Below are 21,123 nucleotides of genomic sequence, written 5' to 3' on the forward strand. Positions count from 1 at the left end.
TTGACCCATGTGGCCACAAGAAAGAGGGATGTATCCATGGTAGCTGAGATAGAGAGGGTGTTATTATAATGAGCAATAAATGGGTTCTCACATTAATCTAAACATTTCTTCAAAACTTTCTATCAGGCCCTGGCCGGTTAGAGCGTCAACCTGCGGTCCAGAGAGACCCGGGTTCGGTTCCCGCTAAGGGCACGTACCTCGGTTGCAGTTTGTCCCTGGCCCTGCTTGGTCGTGCTGGTGGCAGCCACTCGATGTGTCCCTTTCACATCAATGTTTCCCTCTCTCTCTCTTCCTCTCTCTCCCTCCCACTCTGTCTGTGCAAAAAATGGAAAAATGTCCTCGGGTGAGGATAAAAAAACAAACAAACAAACAAAAAAAAAACTTTCTATCAGGTAGCTTCATTTTCTATTATTGAGGCTATTTCCACCTTTCCCCTTTAATGTCACAGATTTGTAATCTTAACTCTATTTCTGAATCACATTAGTATTTTTTTGCATTTTATATTACATTCCTGTCACTTTATTTTTATCACATATATACATTTTTTTAAAGCATAAAACTGTATTATTTTAAATATTTGTAATTTTCACATATTAGGGTTCCTGCCAGAATGTGATCTTGATCCAAAACAAGGTCTAATTTTTAAAAGGATCCTTTCAAAATAGGTTTCAAAATCAGGACAGTATCAGTTTTAAAAACATTCTATCCCTGGTTTAAACTGACAAAGTATATCCTCCCACAAGTATAACTCAACTAGAAATTAAAGTTTGGCAGTAGGTAAGAGACATAAAGCTTCTCACACAAAAGACTGGCAAGAAACACTGTTTATTCTTTGTTAGAAGGAAAGCAATCTAATGTCATTGACTATAAACAACTTCAACACTGTAATGCATTAGGTTTGTAAAAGAATGCTAAATATTTTCCTCACTTCTATTCATGTCTTCAAAATAATAAAAAGTAATTTCAGAAAAGACAAGCTTAGGGCAAGAGAAAATATGTTACTTAGAAGTGTCCAATTAAAGCCAGAGTCAAGATTTTCCCAGTTAAATTGTAGTTTTAACCTGCAATAAAATCTCAATACTTTGTGAGTTCTTAATTTGATCAATTAGTTTGAGCTATCTCAAATTAATGAACCTCCTCCATGACTTTCATTTCTAGCCACTACAACTTAAACCCAAAACCACAGAAGTGCTTCTATAGCCAAAACAGTCCTACTTGATATACATTACTTTTATCAGGCTTAAAAAAAAAAAACACCCTGTATGAAGGACAGGCAGGATAAATGTTATCCATATTTTACGTATAGAGAAACAAATCAAATTCCACGTCCAAGGACACAAAGCTGTTTAACAGGAGAACCCGAGACAAAAGCTAGGGGTTCTGATCTCTAGTCCAGCTAGCTCCGCATTTTGAAATCAGCTTGGTTAATCCCCAGACCTTACATTCCTGGACTTGCTGTAATGGGCTGAATCATCACCAAATTCCTGAGTTCTCACTGAATCTTGCAAACTAGGGGCCGCACTCCTAACTGGGGACTAGCAGCAAATGCCAGATAGCCAAACAGTCCTCGGGCTGTTTACAGAGGCGGCCCTGGACTCCAGGGACAGGTCACCAGATGGGGACTAGATAAAGCGCAGCGGCCCAAAGCCGCAGGACTCAGACACCAACGTGGCCGCCCCCAGTTCCCTGCCCCCAGCAGCTCCCGACGCCGCGCCGCGCGCCGCGCGCCACGTGAGACGAAGCCAGGCCCCTGGGCGGTGCGCGCGCACCCGCCGCCTCACGTGTGCGACTGGGCGTGGACGCGCGGAGTTAGCGCCCGCCCCCGCCACCTCCAACGCAGGCCTCGCTTCAGGTTCCGGGGCGCCGCGGAGCTCTCCGGGTTCCGGAGCCGCGCGCCCTGCGGCGGCCGGGATGGAGGAAGCTGGAGCGGCGGTGACCGCGGCCGGGGAGGCCGAGCTGAACTTGTCCCGCCTCAGTGTGTCCCCCGAGACGCTGGAGTCGGAGCTGGAGTTGCGAGGCGAGGAGCGGCGCGGCGCGCGGGAGGCGCTGCTGCGGCTGCTGCTGCCGCACAACCGTCTGGTGTCGCTGCCGCGGGCCCTGGGTAGCGGCTTCCCGCACCTCCAGCTGTTGGACGTGAGCGGCAACGCGTTGACGGCGCTCGGGCCCGAGCTGCTGGCGCTGCGCTGCTTGCGCACGCTGCTGGCCAAGAACAACCGGCTCGGCGGGCCCGGCGCGCTGCCCAAGGGTCTGGCCCAGTCGCCTCTTTCTCGCAGCCTTCAAGTGCTCAACCTCAGCGGGAACTGCTTCCAAGTGGTGCCCGCCTCGGTGCTGGAGCTCCGCGCGCTGCAGACCCTCAGCCTGGGGGGCAACCAGCTGCAGACCATCCCGGCCGAGATCGAGAACTTGCGGAGGTAAGCGGGTCCCCGCCGGAGAGGAGGGAGGCCTGGATCGGTGTCCCGGAGCCCCTGGGCGCTGGGCCTGGTCTTGGACCGTTTAGTTGTCACTTAAATGCCTTCTTCCAGGCTCTTCCTTTAACTCCTTGGCAGTGGGTACCACCCGGTACCAGCTCAGCGAATCTAATAAGATAGTGTGTGACAGCTTTTGATATGTTTCCCGTGTGCAGATTTTCGAGGCAAGTTTTCTGTCTATTGGGTTTGGGGGAGTGATACAAACTGATAGCTACTCAGACAAATGTACATGTTGTTACTTTCACGCTCTGTAGTCTTTGATGGTTTTCCAGCGATTTAAAAAAAAAAAGTTTGATTTAGAGAGAGACATCGATTTGTTGTTCACCCATTTTATGCATTCATTGGTTGCTTGGACGTGTCCCACCCGAGATTCGGAGATCGCCAGCAGCCTTGACTATGGGAGGACGCTCCAACCAACTGAGCACCCTGCCAGGGTTAGATCAGTGATTTTTAACCTTTCTCATCTCAGGGCACACACAGACTAATTACCAAAACTCTGCAGCACAACAAAATATATACTAAATTTCTTGCAGATCTGACCAAAAAATAGGTATAATTTTGATTTATTCACACTGGGTGGGTATTGTGTTGGTTGTTGCCTTTTTTTAAAATTTTATTTAACAGTCTGGGAAAAGCAATCAGTGCCCCTGACTAAATAGTCAGGTATTGCATGTTTTAAAAATTCTTGCTGCTCACTGGTTGAAAATCGCTGCTATTGAAAAAATTTAGGCCTTTTCGCAAGATATACTCTGATCTGAACCTTGATTTCTAGGACATTTATTAGACACTCTCCCTGTTCTCTATTCTCTAGCGATACCAGCAATACCATAGTCCCCCATTATAGGGGGTGGAGGATGGCGGGCTAGGTTTTCAGACCCCTAGTGGATACTTGAAACCTCAGATAATATCTAACCCTATATGTACCATGTATTTTCCTACAGCTACTTACCTGTGATAAAGTTTAATTTGCAAATTAGGCACAGTAAGAGATTAACCACAATAACATGATAAAATAGAACAGTTATAACAATGTACATGTAATAAACGTTAGGTAAATGTAGTCTTTCTCTGTTCATGTTTTTCACCCACAGATTTAATGCCTCTTTCATTATTAACTAAGCACTTATCAGGCACTGGGGCTGTAATTTACACATTTTGAGGTGCCACACCTAGCATGAATTTCTGTTTCCTTCACAATTTCATGGATAGAAGATTCATCCTTATCTTAGAATTTAGCAATCTCAGCATATGATTTTTTTTTCCTCTTTAAGTAGAGAACTTTGACCTTTTCACTTAAAGGGAGTACTTTAAAGCTTCTCTTAGACATACCAGAATTGCCAGCATCACTACTCTTGCTCTTTGGAGCCATTATTAAGTAAAATAAATGTTACTTGAACATCAGCTGATAACTGAGATGGCTTCTAAGTAACTACCAGGTGTGTAGTGTATATAGTGTGTGTGTGTTGGACAAAGGATGATTCACAACCTAGGTGGGATGGAACAGGATGGCACTAGATTTTATTACACTAGTCAGAATGGTGCATAATTTAAAACTTATGAAGTATTTATTTCTGGAATTGTCCATTTAATATTTTGGGACCACAGGTAACTGAAACTGCAGAACAAAACTGCAAACAAAAGGAACTACTGTACAATTTGTAGAAATCAGTGAACCATGCATGTTACCAGCACCTGTGGGCACTCACTGAATATGTGTTGAATGGATGCATTGCCTCTGTACATATTCTTTTCCTTTTGCCTGGAATGCTGCTTGTACCTGGCAAATTCCTATACATCCTTCAAAACCCATCTTGATGGTGATCTCTTTGTTTTCTTTCTTTACTACTTCCTGGACAACAGCTAATTTATTACCTATACTGTACTTCCTCTGTACCTCGTTCATCCCACCATTGCATTTATCCTATTGATTATAATTCTTTCTTTACAGATCTTTCTCACCTACTAGATTATTTGGTTAATGTATGTTGAATTAAATAGAAGGAAGAAACAGAGACACAGTAAAATTCCCTTAAATGTGTTGTGCAGGGAAATAAATAGAACAAAAGCAAGGGAATTGTCTAAAGCAGGGGAAAAAAAGTTTCTTTGGTCTGTAAAATATTTTCGCAGCTTTTATTGAGTTTTCTGAGATAACAGAATGTTAGAGCTGGGAGGGGCCTTAGAGTTAATTGTAGTGAAAAGAACGTTGGCCTGACAATAAGAATTCTTGATGTCCCAGCCCTAGGCAAGTCACTTAGCATATCCTGACTATAGCCTCCTAATCTGCAAAATGAGGCATTTGGACAAGATGTCTCTTCATTTACTCATCTCATCAACAGATACTTATTTAATACCTACCATGTGTCAGGTGTGGTGAACATGACCCTGCCCTCATGGAACTAACATACTTCAAGAGACATTAAACCTCATTATTTAATTACATTTGTTATAAATTCTTTGAAGACCTACAGAGTGCCTTGAAATGAAATAACAGAGGGGCCTGACTTAGTTTGGTTCGTGAGCAAATAACATTTTAATTGAGCTTTTGAAGGAAGAGTAAGAATTAACTAGGAGAGGGTGGGGTGAGATCAGTCCAGGTAGAAGGAACAGCACAGGTGAAAGCCCAGAAGCAAGAAGGACTAAAGGCCAAAATTTTGAAAGGAGAACATTGTATTAGAGCATAGTGAGAAAGTGGCCAAGCAGGAAAGTGGCAAATGTATTTGAACCAGACCTCAGGCCATGTCAGATCTTGAAGGCCCTGGTAAAGTTTCTATTTTATTCTAAGTACACAGAGTTTTAAGCACATCTCTTTTTGCTGTGTAAGAATGGAGTGGGGAGAGGGTGTCAACTTTAGCTTCATTGGTATAATTAACCTCTTTTGATTTGTATGGTGTCTTCATGTATGTTTTCTGTACTTTGTTAATCCTTTTCCCTAGTGGCAAATCTCTTTAAAAATGGCTTCTGAAAGATCAATTTTGAAATATAACAAATTAGTAGGTGCTGAAAATCTTATTTTTATGATTAACTTCTTTCCCATGGAGTAAATTAGGCTCAGTGTGAATCATGAGGTTATGGATATAAATTCTTATCATCAAAGTATGAGGTTAGCCCTGGCCAGTTTGGCTCAGCAGTTAGAGCGTCGGCCTGCGGTCCAAAGAGACCCGGGTTCGGTTCCCACTAAGGGCGCGTACCTCGGTTGTAGTTTGTCCCCGGCCCTGGTTGATTGTGCGGGTGGCAGCCAGTCGATGTGTCTCTTTCACGTCGATGTTTCTCTCTCTCTCTTTCTCTCTCTCCCTCCCACTCTATCTGAACAAAAAATGAAAAAAAATGTCCTCGGATGAGGATTAAAAAAAAAAAAGTATGAGGTTATTCTTCAACTAGTCGGTGTAATATCTGTTGGACTAGTATATGGACAAACTTATTTTTGTTTTTATAACATTGCAAAAGTAGGTGTAATTAGTATTTTGACCTGTTTCCTATGACCTCTTAACTTATTCCTCTCAGTTAGCTTAGACACTTAATAACTTATCACCCATTGGTTATTTTTTTAAATGGGAGCCTTCAGGACTGTTTGGCATCCAGGATTCTAAACATTTCATTTGGAGAGTAGGTTTGAGCACAAGTGAGTTACATTTGGCACCATTTCTCACAATATTTTCTTCTCAAGTAATGCCTTTTTTCTGTTCATGATCCGTCTCTCACTGTCTGCTTGATGTGGTTTCAGAAATTGAAGATAAGAGGATTGTGATAGAAACAAAAGGTAGATATTAATGCGCTGGAATGTTTTGAAGCTAGTGTGCAATAAATAAATTAATAGCTTACGAAAGAAGTGACTGGACCAGATGGTCAATAGAATGTGATAAAGTTTAAATAAAAAAAAATTTTCCCCATTTAGAGTCACATACTGAGTTTTTCTCTGGTTCTCAACTTTTTCCCTCTGATTTCTTTCATTTATTGCCTTAGTTTGGGACAAGTACCAAGAGGTGATTCTTCCACTGGTGCTTCTACTTTTGAACATATAATGTACTTTAAAAGTCTGTATGATTCAATATGGGGATGCTATCTCAAGAAAATTACTTTCTTTAGCCACAAAAATATGGTTCTTGTGTTTCTCTTACTTGGTTTTCTGCCTCTTTGTATACAAACGTGTCTCACTTTAATTTCATCTCCCTTGAACAAATCGTAATATTGGACTAATGTATATTTTTGTTATATTTAATGCCATTTTTATTTAGATGGAGAAGCAAAACATTTTCTACTTATATCTGTGATTAAAATTGATTGGCACTAAGGGATTATGTAGTGTGTTTTTTTACACTTTATTTATCCTCACCAGAGGACATTTTTCCACTTTTTGTTCAGCTAGAGTGGGAGGGAGAGAGAGGAGGAGAGAGAGAGAGAGAGAGAGAGAGAGAGAGAGAGAGAGAGAGAGAGATTGAAAATCGACGTGAAAGGGACACATTGAGTCGCTGCCACCTGCACGACCAACCAGGGCCGGGGACAAACTGCAACCTAGGTATGCGCCCTTAGTGGGAACAGAACCTGGGTCACTCTGGACCGCAGGCCGACACTCTACCCACTGAGCAAAACTGGCCAGGGCTGTAGTGTGTTTTTTTAAATGGGTCATTGACCTTTGCTAGAGAAAAGCCACCCACTTCAGTATCACTAGAGATTGGAGACATGGAATACTTTTCAAGAAACAAATCTAAGGTTGGTGTGTTAATGATAAACAGAAAGGAAAGGAAGACTTCTATAAAAATTTTTAATGATTTTCCTGTTTTCTGTATTTGTCGAACACTGTAAAAATAGAGTTGTTCCAAGCCTGGTGAACAGAGGTGCAATGCTGACAAACACAGAACTTTTAAATAGTACATTTTTTGTTTGTTTTTTGGTAATCCTCACCCGAGGATATTTTTTTTCCATTGATTTTCAGAGAGTGGAAGGGAGAGAGGAGAGAGAGAAACATCAAAGTGAGAGAGACACATCGATTGATTGCCTCCTGTAGGGGTACAGGGAACAAACCTGCAACCCAAGTACTTGCCTTCAACCAGGAATCAAAACCGAGACCCTTCAGTGCGCAGGCCAATGCTCTGATTACTGAGCCACACTGGCCAGGGCTAAATACTACAGTTTCGCTTTAAATTCAACAATGGTTTCTTTTTTCCTTACAGAAAAGCATGTTTTGAAACAGTAGTGTGTGTTTTAGAAATTTAATTCTCATAAATCATTTAAAGGCTTCAAGTCCCTAGAACTTTGAGAATTATTTGAGTTTAAGTGAGGAAATAATCCTGAAAGTATAAATTTACTATAGTGGTTGTGTAATCTGATTAATGATACCCATCAGTTGCAAAAGAGAATTGATATAATTTTGAAATCATGGGCTTGGTTATATTGTAGAACACCAGATTCTTCTCTGCCAAGTCACCATAACTACTAAGGTCTGGCATTTTGTCTGTATGCCTCCCCACCCACTCCAAAACACTGAGAGAAAAAGACATTGAGTAGTAACTTACCACCAGACTCTAGTTTCTGTAGGTTTTTGACTTAAATAGAAAAGACAATATTTAACTTTGCTCTCACTCATTGTCTCCTTTATTCACTGTCTTTTCTCCTTTGGTAGACTGTAATACACGTTGTTATTTAACTATTGAATCCATTATAAAAAGACTTTCAAGTTTGCTAATTTTTTTCCTAGATAATCTTCTCATAAAATAATTCTTTTTCCAGGGTAGTTTCTGTTTTGGGGGCTCCAGATTTTCTATTCTAATTCTAGTAACTCTAATCATTGCAAAAATAGAGATTTCTGAATAACTGAGCATTAACTTAGACCATTTTTGTTAAGACCAAAAAATCCTGCATGGAAGTTTTTAAACCAGTCCTTAAACATTTATTTACATGTAGGATAATTCAGTCTCATATACAGATAATTGATTTTTGATACAGGCAATATTTGAAAGACAAACCATTAACATGTTGGGATTAAACTTGTCTGCTTTTACTAAGCAGTATAAATGTAAAAGATTTACACAATCAGAAATAGAAAAAGTGTTATTAATATATTTTTTAAATGACATCACTTTGAATCACCACACATCAAGGAAAGTGAGATTATGAAGTACAGATAAGAAATTCAACAAATGGAAGAAATTACACCTCGAAAATACATGTAATAAGATAATCTACAAAGGACTTTAAAATAAGATTGTTTCCTAACTTCAGAGAGGTAAAGATGGGAACTTCATCAATAAAACAAGAATAAGAAGTTTAAAAATTGATAGTTATGAAAACCCCAATTAGAATTTCTAGAAATGAAAAAATATAATTATGAACTCAGTAGGTGGAATGATAGCTTGTAGCACAAAGAGATAAAGAACTGGAAAGTATGAAAGAAATGTTAGGAGACATGGAGAATTGATTCTGAAGTTCCACTGCTATTGAGTAGGAATTCTAGAAAGAGAATAGAGAGTACATAAGAAAGGCAGTGTTTAAAATAACAGTGGCCAATAATTTCCCACAATTAAACTGATATCTTGACACACAAAATTTTAGAACAATAAGGTTAAATAAAGAAAAAAGATCCGCCCTGGCTGGTTTGGCTCAGCAGTTAGAGTGTCGGCCTGCGGTCCAGAGAGACCCGGGTTCGGTTCCCGCTAAGGGCATGTACCTCGGTTGCAGTTTGTCCCCGGCCCTGGTTGGTTGTGCTGGTGGCAGCCACTAGATGTGTACCTTTCACGTTGATGTTTCTCTCTCTCTCTCTCTCTTCCTCCCTCTCCCTCCCGCTCTATCTGAACAAAAAAAAATGGAAAAATGTCCTCGGGTGAGGATAAAAAAAAAAAAGAAAGAAAGAAAAAAGATCCTAGAAGCTCATGATTAAAAACAACAACGACAGAATACTTACAAAGGAACAATAATAATACTGGCTGAAATAAGATAATGGAGCAGTATCTTCCTAGTGCTAATAAAAGGAACAGTCAATCTATAATTTAATGCCCAGCCAAGCTGTTTGTTACTCCAGAGTGTGGGAAAAAATAAAAATATTAGAGACACAGGCCTCCGAGATTAACAACCATAGTGGGTCCTTGCTGAAAGAATCTCTAAAGGACGTACTTGTGTTACATTCGAGAACAACGAGTTTCAACCTTTTTCATCTCATGGCACACACAAACTACTTACTAAAATTCTGCAGCACACCAAAAAATATATTTCAGGTTATCCAACACAACAACAAAAAATAGGTATAACTTGGATTCATTCACACCGAATGGCTATTGACGCTTTTTTATTTGACAGGCTAAGGGAAAAGAGGTCAGTGCCCCTGACTAAATAGGTATTATATGTTTTAAAACTTCTTATTATTTATTTATTTTTTTGGTACATGCTCCTAGCGGGAACTGGAACCAAACCCGGGACTCTCTGGTCCTCAGGCCGACGCTCCAACCGCTGAGCCAAACCGGCCAGGGTGTAAAACTTCTTGCAGCACACTGATTGAAAATCGGTGCTCTAGAAGGATAACTTGTCTGTTGTGTGGAAAACAGCTGCTGGAGTGAGAGGAGAGTGTGATGGGAAGAGTAGAAGCAGGAAGACCAGACTGGAAGCTAATGTAGTAGTAGTCCAGATGTGAAATGGTAGAAATTCGCTTGGTATATCTTTTTCTATCTGTTTACTTTTAATGTATTGGGGTATTTGTAAAGAGTACACTACTTGATAAAATTCCAAGTCCTTACTAATGTCTGAAGGACCCTCTGATCTGGCCTTCCTAGGCTACCTCTCTGACCTGTGTGATTGTCACTGCCCTGCCTCTATCTCCCTGATCTACCCACACTGGTTGTGGTGTTCTTTTACAACACAGGGATTTGTACTCAGTCATTTCATTCAGATCTCCATTCAGATGTCATCCTCTACAGGAAACCTTTTATGACCACCTGATCAGGAATATCACTTTCATCAACGTCTGATTACCTTCCTATTTCTTCATAGCCCTTAAAGCTATCTGGCAAAATATACACAAATTCACTGATTTATTGTCTGTCTCCCTCACTAGAATGTAAGCTACTTAAGGTCAAGTACTTGGTCTTATTTGCACTATATTCCATAGAATGGTGCATGGTAGGTGTCTGATTCATACTTGTTGACTAGGCACTTTACATGATATATACTAATATTATTCCATTTTAAAGAAGAGGAAATGAGCATAATGAGATTAAGTAACTGGCTCAAATTATTACATTGGTAAATGGTAAAGCTGGGATTAAATGAAATAAATACTAACAAAATTAAAACCAGTAGGTAGTATCGATAATATTGTCTAATATTGGTTTGTCTTTTCTGCTTACTTGTAAGCTTCAGCACATAGCAAATCATAAGTAAAACATTTGCTGAATGAATAAATGAAATGTGTCCATTGTAATAAAGGCAATGGGGTATCTTATCTAGCTTTCGTTTATTTACTTTTTGTTTTTGTTTATTTATCTTTGCAGTTTAGAGTGTTTATATCTTGGAGGAAACTTCATCAAAGAAATTCCACCAGAATTAGCAAATCTGCCTTCTCTAAATTACTTGGTATTATGTGACAACAGAATCCAAAGTGTGCCGCCTCAGCTTTCACAGTGAGTAATTCAGGCAGTTTATGTATATACATAGAGATACATGCTCAGGAATTACTGTTTTGGTATCCGCCCACATGTTTTATATGTAGAAAAGAATTAGATATATACATGGTAATTACAGTTCTGAGGTTTGCCGTGAATGGTGTTGCTTATTTTTAATGTTACTTTTAAAATCTCTGGTTTATTCCTCACAATATTTGTATAGCCCGTTTTCTGTAATCAAAAATAAGAGTATTCATTTGGCAAAGATTTCCCAGGTTTTATGGGAGTTTATTGATTTTATATTTGATATGAATCATTCCTGTCCTAATAAGATAATGTGAAGAATCTTGATTCCTGTTGCATTTAGAATCTTTCCTTTTTGGTTATCTGAATGATAAAACTCCCACCATATCTTTAAATCTAGCATTTATATTTCATCTAGCACATCATAATATTTTTAAGTATTCTAAACTTTCTACGATTCCATAGGCAAAAGGCCTTCATGACATTTACAAATCTGCACTCTGATCTAGTTTCAGCACTTTTAAATTTTACTTCCATTGACCTTAATCTTAAGTGCTCGTTCTTATGGGAAAATCATGTTCTTCACTTAACTTTTCTGCTAGTAATCCCATTGGTTTTTGTACTACATTAATTCTAGGTTGCATTCACTTCGATCCCTCAGTCTTCACAATAATTTGCTGACATACCTGCCTCGAGAGATCCTCAACCTTATTCATTTGGAAGAATTGAGTTTGCGAGGAAATCCGTTGGTTGTTCGTTTTGTTAGAGATTTAACCTACGACCCTCCAACTCTCCTGGAATTAGCTGCACGGACCATTAAAATTAGAAATATTTCCTACACTCCCTGTGATCTTCCTGGGAATCTTCTTAGATACTTGAGTTTAGCCAGCAATTGCCCAAACCCAAAGTGTGGAGGTAAGTCAATTTAGTGTCCTTGTTTCCCATTCATTTAGCTATTTTTAAAATTGATAATCTAGCCCAACCGGTGTGGCTCAGTGGTTGAGCATTGACCCATGCAGCAAGAGGTCACCGGTTCAATTCCCAGTCAGGGCACATGCCCAGGTTGTAGGCCAAATCCCCAGTGGGGAGCATGCAGGAGGCAGCCAATCGATGTTCTCTCTCATTGATATTTCTCTCTCTCCCCCCCTCTCCCTTCCTCTCTCTCTAAAAATCAATTAATTAATGAATAAATAAAATTGATGATCTAAGTGTTGTTTTCATTAGCTGTCTTTTTTCAGAGAAAGGCAGTCAGTCTTTGTTTCTGTTTTCCTTATCCTTTCACCCCTTTACCAGAAACTAACGACATTTCACCTGCTCTGGATTTCCTTTTTTTCTTTTGTTTCTATTCTTTTCATAGTTCTTTACAATTCATACATAAGGAAAACACCCAGAAAGTCTCATCCTCTTTTGGAACTGTCATAAGATTTATAAAATGAGAGGAAACACAAAAGAAGCATAAGTCCTCATTGCTTAGAATCTCTAAAATGCTTAGCTACCTTTCATATTTATTTGAGGGACATGTTTTTATTTATTTAATTTTAATTTTTTATTAATTTTTTTTTGTTACAGATGTTTCTCCTTTTCCCCCCATTAACACCCTCCTCCCAAGTCCCCTCTCACCCCGTCCCCAGCATTGTTGTCTATGTGAGGGACATGTTTTTAAAGACACCATTCTGAGTATCAGGTACCTTTATAGAGTATGATTCAAGATATATGAGAATGGGCAGAATGTGTACCAATTTCAAAATGTACCCTGTAATTTTGTATTCTTTAAATCCATGGTTCAAAATTTCTTGAGTTTAGAGCATTTGGAGAGAATTAAACAAATGCTATAATGTAAAGCAGAGTGAAGTAGGAATTCACTATAGTATTGGAAATCAGAGGAGGGAGAGAATACATTTAATTAGATCTGGAAAAGGTGAGATGGTTCTTTAAGTATGAGTTGGATTTTGATAGGGTAAGATTGCAGATTAGAAACTCTTCAGATGGAAAGAATAAAATTGGAGATAAAACAGCATTGTGGGGCAGAATGTTGGATGAATAATAATTTGACTCAAATGTACAATTAGAGGAGTAATGAGAGAAAAGAGTTTATAAAAGATACATTGAGACCAGGTTATGAAGGGCCTGGAATGCCAGGGGTATGGAGGAGTTGGTGACTGATAGCAGGTCATTTTATTCTGGCTCCCTCATAAAAGACTACTTCTTAAAAAATGCAATTTGATGGGGATATAGAAAGGTTTTTACTGTTGTCATATAAATGTAGGTGCTGAGGAAATGATACAGAATGATGACCAGAGATTTTTCCTGGACGTCCCATCATATCTTGAAACCATTGTAAGGTTTAAAAAGGAGAAATGATTTTAAGTTCCTCAAAGACTGTCAAAAGAGGAAAAAGAGACTATTAGTTCAAAAAGAACAATACTCTGGGCCCTTACTAGCCACTCACTCTTAGAAGTAGAGGTTGCTGTGCTGTGCCGCATTAGAAGTGCTTACGCTTTTCTCTGGTCCTCATTCCTCAGTTGGCTTTGACAGTGGCCGTGGGCAACATTCACACCAGGCTTCATAGTCTCTATCTAATCTCTTCTTTAAATCTATCCTTTTCTGGAAAGGGACCTCTATAGGAATTCTCTCTTCTCTCTTAGTTGTCTCTGAATTACTTATTCAGTATACTGATGTGTTATTTATCTTAGAAACAAAAATACATTTAAAATTATTACTTAAAATTTGAGATAATATATAAAATGAACTATTGACACTTTTCCTTCTCAGATTCATTAGTTATTGAACTCCAAACAAAAAATTTTGTATTTTGTGAGATATTTTCTTTGTGTAGTCTGAGATCTTACAAACAGCAAGATAATGTTGTACTATTTTAGCTCATGGTAATTCTATAATGCTTTATTTTGTTATTTCCACCTGTTTTCAAGAAGCTAACACATTTTGAGGGTATGATAAAAATATTGATTGACCCAGCTGGCATGGCTCACTGGTTGAGCATCGACCCATGCACCAAGAGGTCACCGGTTTGATTCCCAGTCAGGGCACTTGCCCAGGTTGTGGGCCCAGTCCCCAGTGGGGGGCATGCAGGAGGCAGCCAATCAATATTTTCATGTCTGTCTCCCTCTCCCTTCCTCTCTCTCTAATATTTATAAAGGAAAAATAAAAATTGATTGACCAATTTATTGAATTTATCTACTTTTCTAATTGTTCAAAGTAATATATCTTGAATTTCCTTTCTTAAACTATGAGTTATACTTACTGTAGGATCAAAAATATTAGAAAGTTAATGGGAAAGTATAAGAAAAAAATAAGTAGAAATTATTATTTCTCCTTTGTTTGGACCACATCTTGTTATTTTGGTCTTTTATGTGACACACACAGAGTACTTGGTGCCAGAGGAAACTTAGGTAAGGTGTAGAGGTTGACATTCCTCTCTAGAGAGAAGATAGGACCCTGAGTTCCAGATATTCCAGTGATACTGCAGTCACTGCATTAGCCTGGGTTAGAGATATGCAGTGTCTTCAAGGAGCAGCTAGAACCCTGAGATACAGCAACCTCTGCTTTTCTCTCAGCTCTAACTGTGTTTTTACTTAGCTGAAGGGCCACAGTTCAGGAGCACTATGGAATCAAAATTAGGAATGACGAGAGCTGAATACGAGTTTCACTCTACCTAATAATATATAGTTGCCTGAAAACACTATGAGACCATTAGTGAAATAGTTCTGAAGCCTGTAGATTTAGAACCTGTGGAAATGTACGATAGCATTTTGTTTCTTTTCATTTTGCTTCTCAATACATAAGAACAGAGGTACCAAAAGTAGTCCCCTTTCTGCAAATTTTGAAGTGTTGGGGACTTTTTAAAGTTTCTTGACTGTAGAGTAGTACTAAGGAGCTGCTGGTTGGTGGAGGAAGGGTGCTGTAGGTATTTTATAATCTCTATCAGGCACTGTTCTCCAAATCACCCAGAGAAAACAAGATAAATAAACAGTGTACTTTAATACCAGCTCCCTTTAAGATAAATCTCCTGGCCTTCTCTTTGCAGCCAAATCGCTATAAATAGCTATAAAATGCTGTAGAAATATCTACTAGTTCAGCTTGAGATTCACAAAAGAGAAGACAGTACATGGCATTGCTTCAGAATGCTGGAGAAATGGTTGCAAGAGGAACTGACTTTTTGCTTTGTAATGATTACTCTATACTTATTCCTCCCTCTCTCCAGGAGTCTACTTTGACTGCTGTGTCAGACAGATAAAATTTGTGGACTTCTGTGGGAAGTACCGCCTACCCCTGATGCACTACCTGTGTTCGCCAGAGTGCTCTTCACCATGCAGCTCCGCCTCTCACAGCTCCACGTCCCAGAGCGAGTCTGACTCGGAGGATGAAATTAGTGTTGCCGCACACAGGATGCAGAAAGTTCTTCTTGGTTGAAAAGAGTGCGGGGTGGAGTGAAGCACTAAAAGACTGAGTGAGAAAAGATGGTTAGAAAAGAAAATAGACTATGAAGTTCACTGGAAACATTATCTTCCATTTTGAATGTCAATGAAAGAGTCAAAGATGATGTAAAAGATTTTATGTTTCATCCACCCATTCAGCAGGAATGAATCCAGTTCCATGTTTGGATTTTTTTAAATGTAATTCACTCTGAATAGCAGTTTCAAATGTGGCTGCTTGTTTGCACTTTTCACTCAAGTTTTGTGTAACTCCCTCAGCAGGCTAGAACATTCTGAGGAGCAGTGCTGTGATACACCATGAGTGGTGACAGTTGAGATGAAGAAAGAAATGGTCAAAGCTGTACTTATTCCCAGAGTTGTCCTTGGGTGTAGGTTGAACACTGTACCATAATAGGACTACCCTTCCTTTCATCTGTTGCCATATGTCTAAATTACAGAGCTATTCAGATGAGCTCACAGATGGTTACATAGGACCTAAACCTTTCTGACCTACTAACTGGTAAAGTAAGGGATATAACTTCATGTGGTGTTTTAAACTGTTCAGTTCTGCTCCTTTATTTTATGTGATTATTGTTACCCTTAGGTAACCCAGCAATGACTGTTATAGTGCCTTAAGTTCTAGCTAGGATTTAGAACTGTATTCAAGAAATGGTACCAGAGCAGCCTGTAGCTGTCATACTATGCAGAACACTTTGAATTATGCTTCAACAGACCTAGGTAAACAGCTGTATATCTGACATCTGGGCTCATGGCCACCTTAACTTCATTTTTGTTTAAACACAAAGTAATCCCCTAGAAAGTCACTTTCACATGTAATGGGAGGCCACAGTCTTGATCAGTTGTTCATTGGAGAATAAAAGAGTTTTTGATTGAAAAATTGGTCAGATTTATTTTGACAGAAAAGAGATGTAAGCCAGAAAGGCTGCTTTATATCTTGCTTTAAAGGAATGAGAAAATGACTTAAAATGTTAACAGTCAGGTATGACACCATTGCCTGTGTGTACAGAAATGTAACTTTCTCTACATTTTAAAGAGACACTAGAAAAACTTGACAATAACTAAATGAAATTGGGGGCAAAAGTCATTGTGTTTGTACACACTAGAACAATTTTCAAAACCAGTTTAACCATGAAATATATTTTGAAAATAATGTATTGATAACATACAAATATTAAAGTATTGCAGAAAAATGCTTTCACAGATTATTTGCTAATGACCAGATTTTTATTAACTAGCTTAATATGCAATAAAAATTGAATAATGGTCCAATTATAAGCTGATACTATAAAATAAAATGCAAACACATACTAGCAATCTTAGATCATTAACCTATAATAGCATGATGGTTTGTTGGTAAGTGTTACCTGTGCAATAATACACAGGTCAGAAGTGCGTTGGAACAGAAGACAGTCTCCCTGCTGGCATTCATGAATGGGCACATCATTTCTTAAAACACATTGTTTTAGAATAATAATAATAATGTTATATGCATTAGCTTTCTGTCATATATATTATTTTTTATTTCAGAAGAACATATACTTTAGGATAGTGAAGGGTTTGTTTATTATATGTTAATTCATGAAACATGAGAGTTTCATGACTGCAGTTGTGAAACGCTGCTATAAAGTAAATCCCTTTCCCTTTTTATAATGTAAGATACTTTTTTCCTTTTGATTCGGAAATTTTCTATCTCTGTGGAAGTAATCTAGTATATATCTACTGCCTAGCAAAGTAGTACATGGGTGAGTATATCTTACAATGGAAGTAATAAAGAATTTTTTTTTACTTCTCCATTTGAGCCACAGCAAGCTACATACCACAAAGTTATGAATGGTAAAGATGGCTTAGGCAGTACATGAGTAGCAAGCTTAACATGTTGTGTAAATGACTTAGTTTAAATACATAAAATATTTTCATAGAAAATAATGTATTCATAGTAAGATACTCAATAGGACCAAATTTTCTGGCTTAAATGCTTCAATTTACTTTCAAATTCATTACCAGCTTGACCTAAGTAACAGCTTGAGTAATCTTCTAAGAGTTAATCTTTGTAAAATAAGTGGGTAGGTATGTAAATATGGTAATTAACCTTACATACCTCTTTCCAGCTTCCCAGAAAGAAGATATACTGATTGAGCTTTTACACATGTAAATAGGTCTAACCAGAAACAGTTTCTAGCCTTTGCTATATAATGTACATACCATTCAGCAAAATATCTTTCAGCAAAATGTTTGCTATGGTTCTCTGTATATTTGAAAACCTATGATCAGTATCCAGCTGTTTGGTGACTTTTACTGAAATCTGCATTATAGCTTTTAGTTTTAACTATAGCTGTTAAGTTTACCTTTTAACCTTTTACAAGAGCTGCTAATAATTTTTAAGATTTTCCGTTTGTTTGCTTGTTTTCCTCCACCTTCCCTTTTTTCGTAACTGGTGACTGTAGAAATTAAACCAGAAAGTGAGATATAAGGGACTTGATATTCCAGAAACCAGATAATCAGCTCCCGAATCATATAGCTGACTATGTATTTAAAATGATAGTCTATATCTCTAGTTAAATCACATATCTGTGGTTAAACTATAGTTAATAAACTTTAACTACATTTTTTGAGATTTATAGAATCTGCACTAATTTTCATAATGAAATAAGTATTTTTATCTCCACTTGGATAATTTTGTGACCAACACTTATGTGGATAAAACTACTTAACCAAATCATTAATGTGTTTGGAATGAAATTCTTAAGAGTTAATATTTGAAATTGAAATGGATACGTTGGACGTTCTTAGTAATCTTTATTCCTAGAATAAAGACACAGTTCTCAGTGTCTCCAAATTGAGTTGTGAAATAGTCCTAGGGTTTTAGGAAATAGGACGATTAGCTAATACAGTATTTTGCTTTCATGGTGCCAGAGAGTGGCTGACCTAAGGACAAGCTAGTCAGGGTTCTCAGTATTCCCTGTATTTGAGTAGTGGAGGTAGAGCTAAGGGTTACCATTCATATTTTACTTCTTGAATGTGTGCCAGAAGAGTCTCTTATTCTAACATTCTTGATACCTGGAACTTTAAGCTACAAAATTTTTTAAAGATTTGCATTGTAAATTATACCTCAAATTTGAGAAATTTTTGTATTGATGTAAATAAAAGTTAAAGGCAATTTACACTAGTGCAGTGTAATACTGCAGACCAATTCCACCAAACATTGTAAATATCAATTTTAAACAAAAGATGAGAAGGAAAAGGCTCATTGCAGGAGTGTAAAATGAAAGGAATCTTTTAAAGCAACACAGGGCAAGGAAATAGAAGTCACCAGGGATATCCCTGAGCAAAGAAAGTTCTTTAAAGTAATAGTGAATTGTTTTAAAATTAAGTGCCCCCCTGGCTACAATCTGAAAGCCTTTCTCATTGATTTCTTTAGTTTCTGCTATTAGGATATTTTCCACATTCCTCCGTAATGAAGGGCCTGCAAATAATAGGATTTTCTTATAGCCAATCCAGCGAGGGAGAAAGTAATACCCCATTAACCTGGAATTTGTGGTACAGTCTTGGTTAATGTTTACCTTTTTACTATGTAAAAAAAAACCACAAAACATAATTACTGCAAATAAAGTTTGATCTTTTAAAGCATTTTATATAACAAGCTATTCTAAATAATAAGACTAGGCAAAACTATATCAGTTATAGTATGTGTATATGAAATTATTTAACCTGCATTTATTTAGAAATACCTAATTTTTACCTAAATGACTCCCTTCTTATCCAAAACAGAGATTTTTAATATGGCAGTATAGATACTACTCCCCATTTAGTCCAAAATAGTGAGCTGGGCGTTTAACAAAAGTAAAGGCTATTGTATAGGTTGTTCGGCAGCATGCTCTGCAGTACATAGTTCTGATGTCCTCTCTATAGAAAAGAAGTGCTTGGCCTCCACTGTATCTGTATTAAGCACTATACTCTCTAACATTAATGGGATGTATTTAATAGCGTGCAATTTTGTATTTTCATTAGAGTCATGATCGTTTCAAAGGAAGCAGTGTCTTCATTTGTGCTCAGAAGTGTGTGCCTTAAATCCTCCACTCTTTACCCAGAGTTTGGGGAATTATGTCATTTAATAAGATTTTTGTGACAGTCTTGTCATCCTTTGCATCTGACTGAGGAAGAAACACTATGATCCTAAGGGATTCCTAAATAAGACCTCATATCTGAGCCTAGGGCTTCTGGAGAGAAAATCCCAAGCCTGCATCCTCTCAGAAGGTCAAAGCTATAAGGATAGAGTATCCTGAAATAAAATCAGTAAAGAGGTATGTTCTTTTTAATATTATTTCATAAAAAAAATGTATCTGCTACCACTAAGGGGTGATAGCAGTTCCTAACCAAGTTCATAATTAATAACATCATAGAAAGATTACTGCCATGAGGCCTAGCATATTTTGTGAGTGGCTTCTCTATAGTACTAGGTTGAAGGGAGTGTTTTAATATTTTTGCATGTAAATATCTTCATTCTTTTTCTCTCTCCTTGGCCCATATTTGCCAAGAATTATGTAGAAAATAATAGTTCACTAACAACACACATTGCATATAATTTAACATTTTCAGGGTAATATTGATTTGGGTGCTACTAGGCTTATCTAGTATTGATCTGTCTCAGTTTATCACCAGAGACAGTATTCAATCTTGTAAATATTAAAATGTATTTAATTTAATGAAGGTTTTTTATATCATACCAGAAAGCATGGTTCCTAGAGAGACTGTCTGCATTCACCAGAACTACTACTGGTTGTGAATAAATTGAATAAAATCCTTTTATTCTAAATAATAGTCAAGGAAACAAACTAGGATAAGATTGACATCTCTATTGCTGATACTACAAAAAAACATTACCAAATTGGTTAATACTTCTGTCTGAAAATTATGTTTTAAGAGAATCCTTTCACTAACTTAAATGGTTGATACTGATGTATTATTGGGAAAGAATATTAAACTCTGTGGTCACTTTATACAACCATTGTGGAGAGACCTGTGTGCCTACAGTTAATGTTTTGCATTTCTGAGCCCACTTTGTATTCATGAGAAACAAAAGCATAATGGGAGAAATATTTTAAATAATCAGTATTTTAACTTTTTATGAAGTTTGGGACTTTAAAGTATAAACAGAATGTTGAAAATACATATACTTTAGTCAAGTTATTTTTATCTGATTTTTAAATTTTTCTGTATTTGAAATCTTGTGAATTAAGAATATCTATATAGGTATATAGATATTTAAAACTTAATGGCAACAATAAATGTAATTCAGCAACAAGATTCAATAATTAAATTTTATTTTCAGGACAAGATGCAGTTTATTAGATCAAATGTCTGTGTTATCTTGTAGTGGTAAATGCTCTAAAAAGAATAAGCCACTCCAATTCTGTACCTTCTCTCCCCTTGCCCCCACCTCCCCCCAGGACACAGAAAAGAATGTGATCTTATATGAACTAACCCTCTGTGAATTTTGCCATATCAAACATTGTATTAAAAGTGTGTTGTAATTTGATTCTATACTCTGGAAAAGTAATCGTATTTTAGTTTTAATCGACAAGCACTTATTTT

At 37.6% G+C, this 21,123-nt stretch overlaps 1 protein-coding gene across 1 annotated transcript; it reads left to right on the forward strand.

The window, feature by feature from the left end:
- Window positions 1-1,848: 1,848 nt before the first annotated feature.
- LRRC58 (leucine rich repeat containing 58) lies at window positions 1,849-20,745 on the forward strand. The gene is made up of 4 exons (XM_036243418.1): window positions 1,849-2,411; window positions 10,943-11,071; window positions 11,715-11,992; window positions 15,300-20,745. The coding sequence occupies exons 1-4, from the start codon at window positions 1,912-1,914 to the stop codon at window positions 15,506-15,508; spliced, it is 1,116 nt and encodes a 371-aa protein (XP_036099311.1). The 5' UTR covers window positions 1,849-1,911; the 3' UTR covers window positions 15,509-20,745.
- The last annotated feature ends 378 nt before the right edge of the window (window positions 20,746-21,123 follow it).

The sequence above is a fragment of the Molossus molossus genome, unplaced genomic scaffold (assembly GCF_014108415.1).
Source record: "Molossus molossus isolate mMolMol1 unplaced genomic scaffold, mMolMol1.p scaffold_m16_p_5, whole genome shotgun sequence".
In the NCBI taxonomy this organism is placed as follows: Eukaryota; Metazoa; Chordata; class Mammalia; order Chiroptera; family Molossidae; genus Molossus; species Molossus molossus.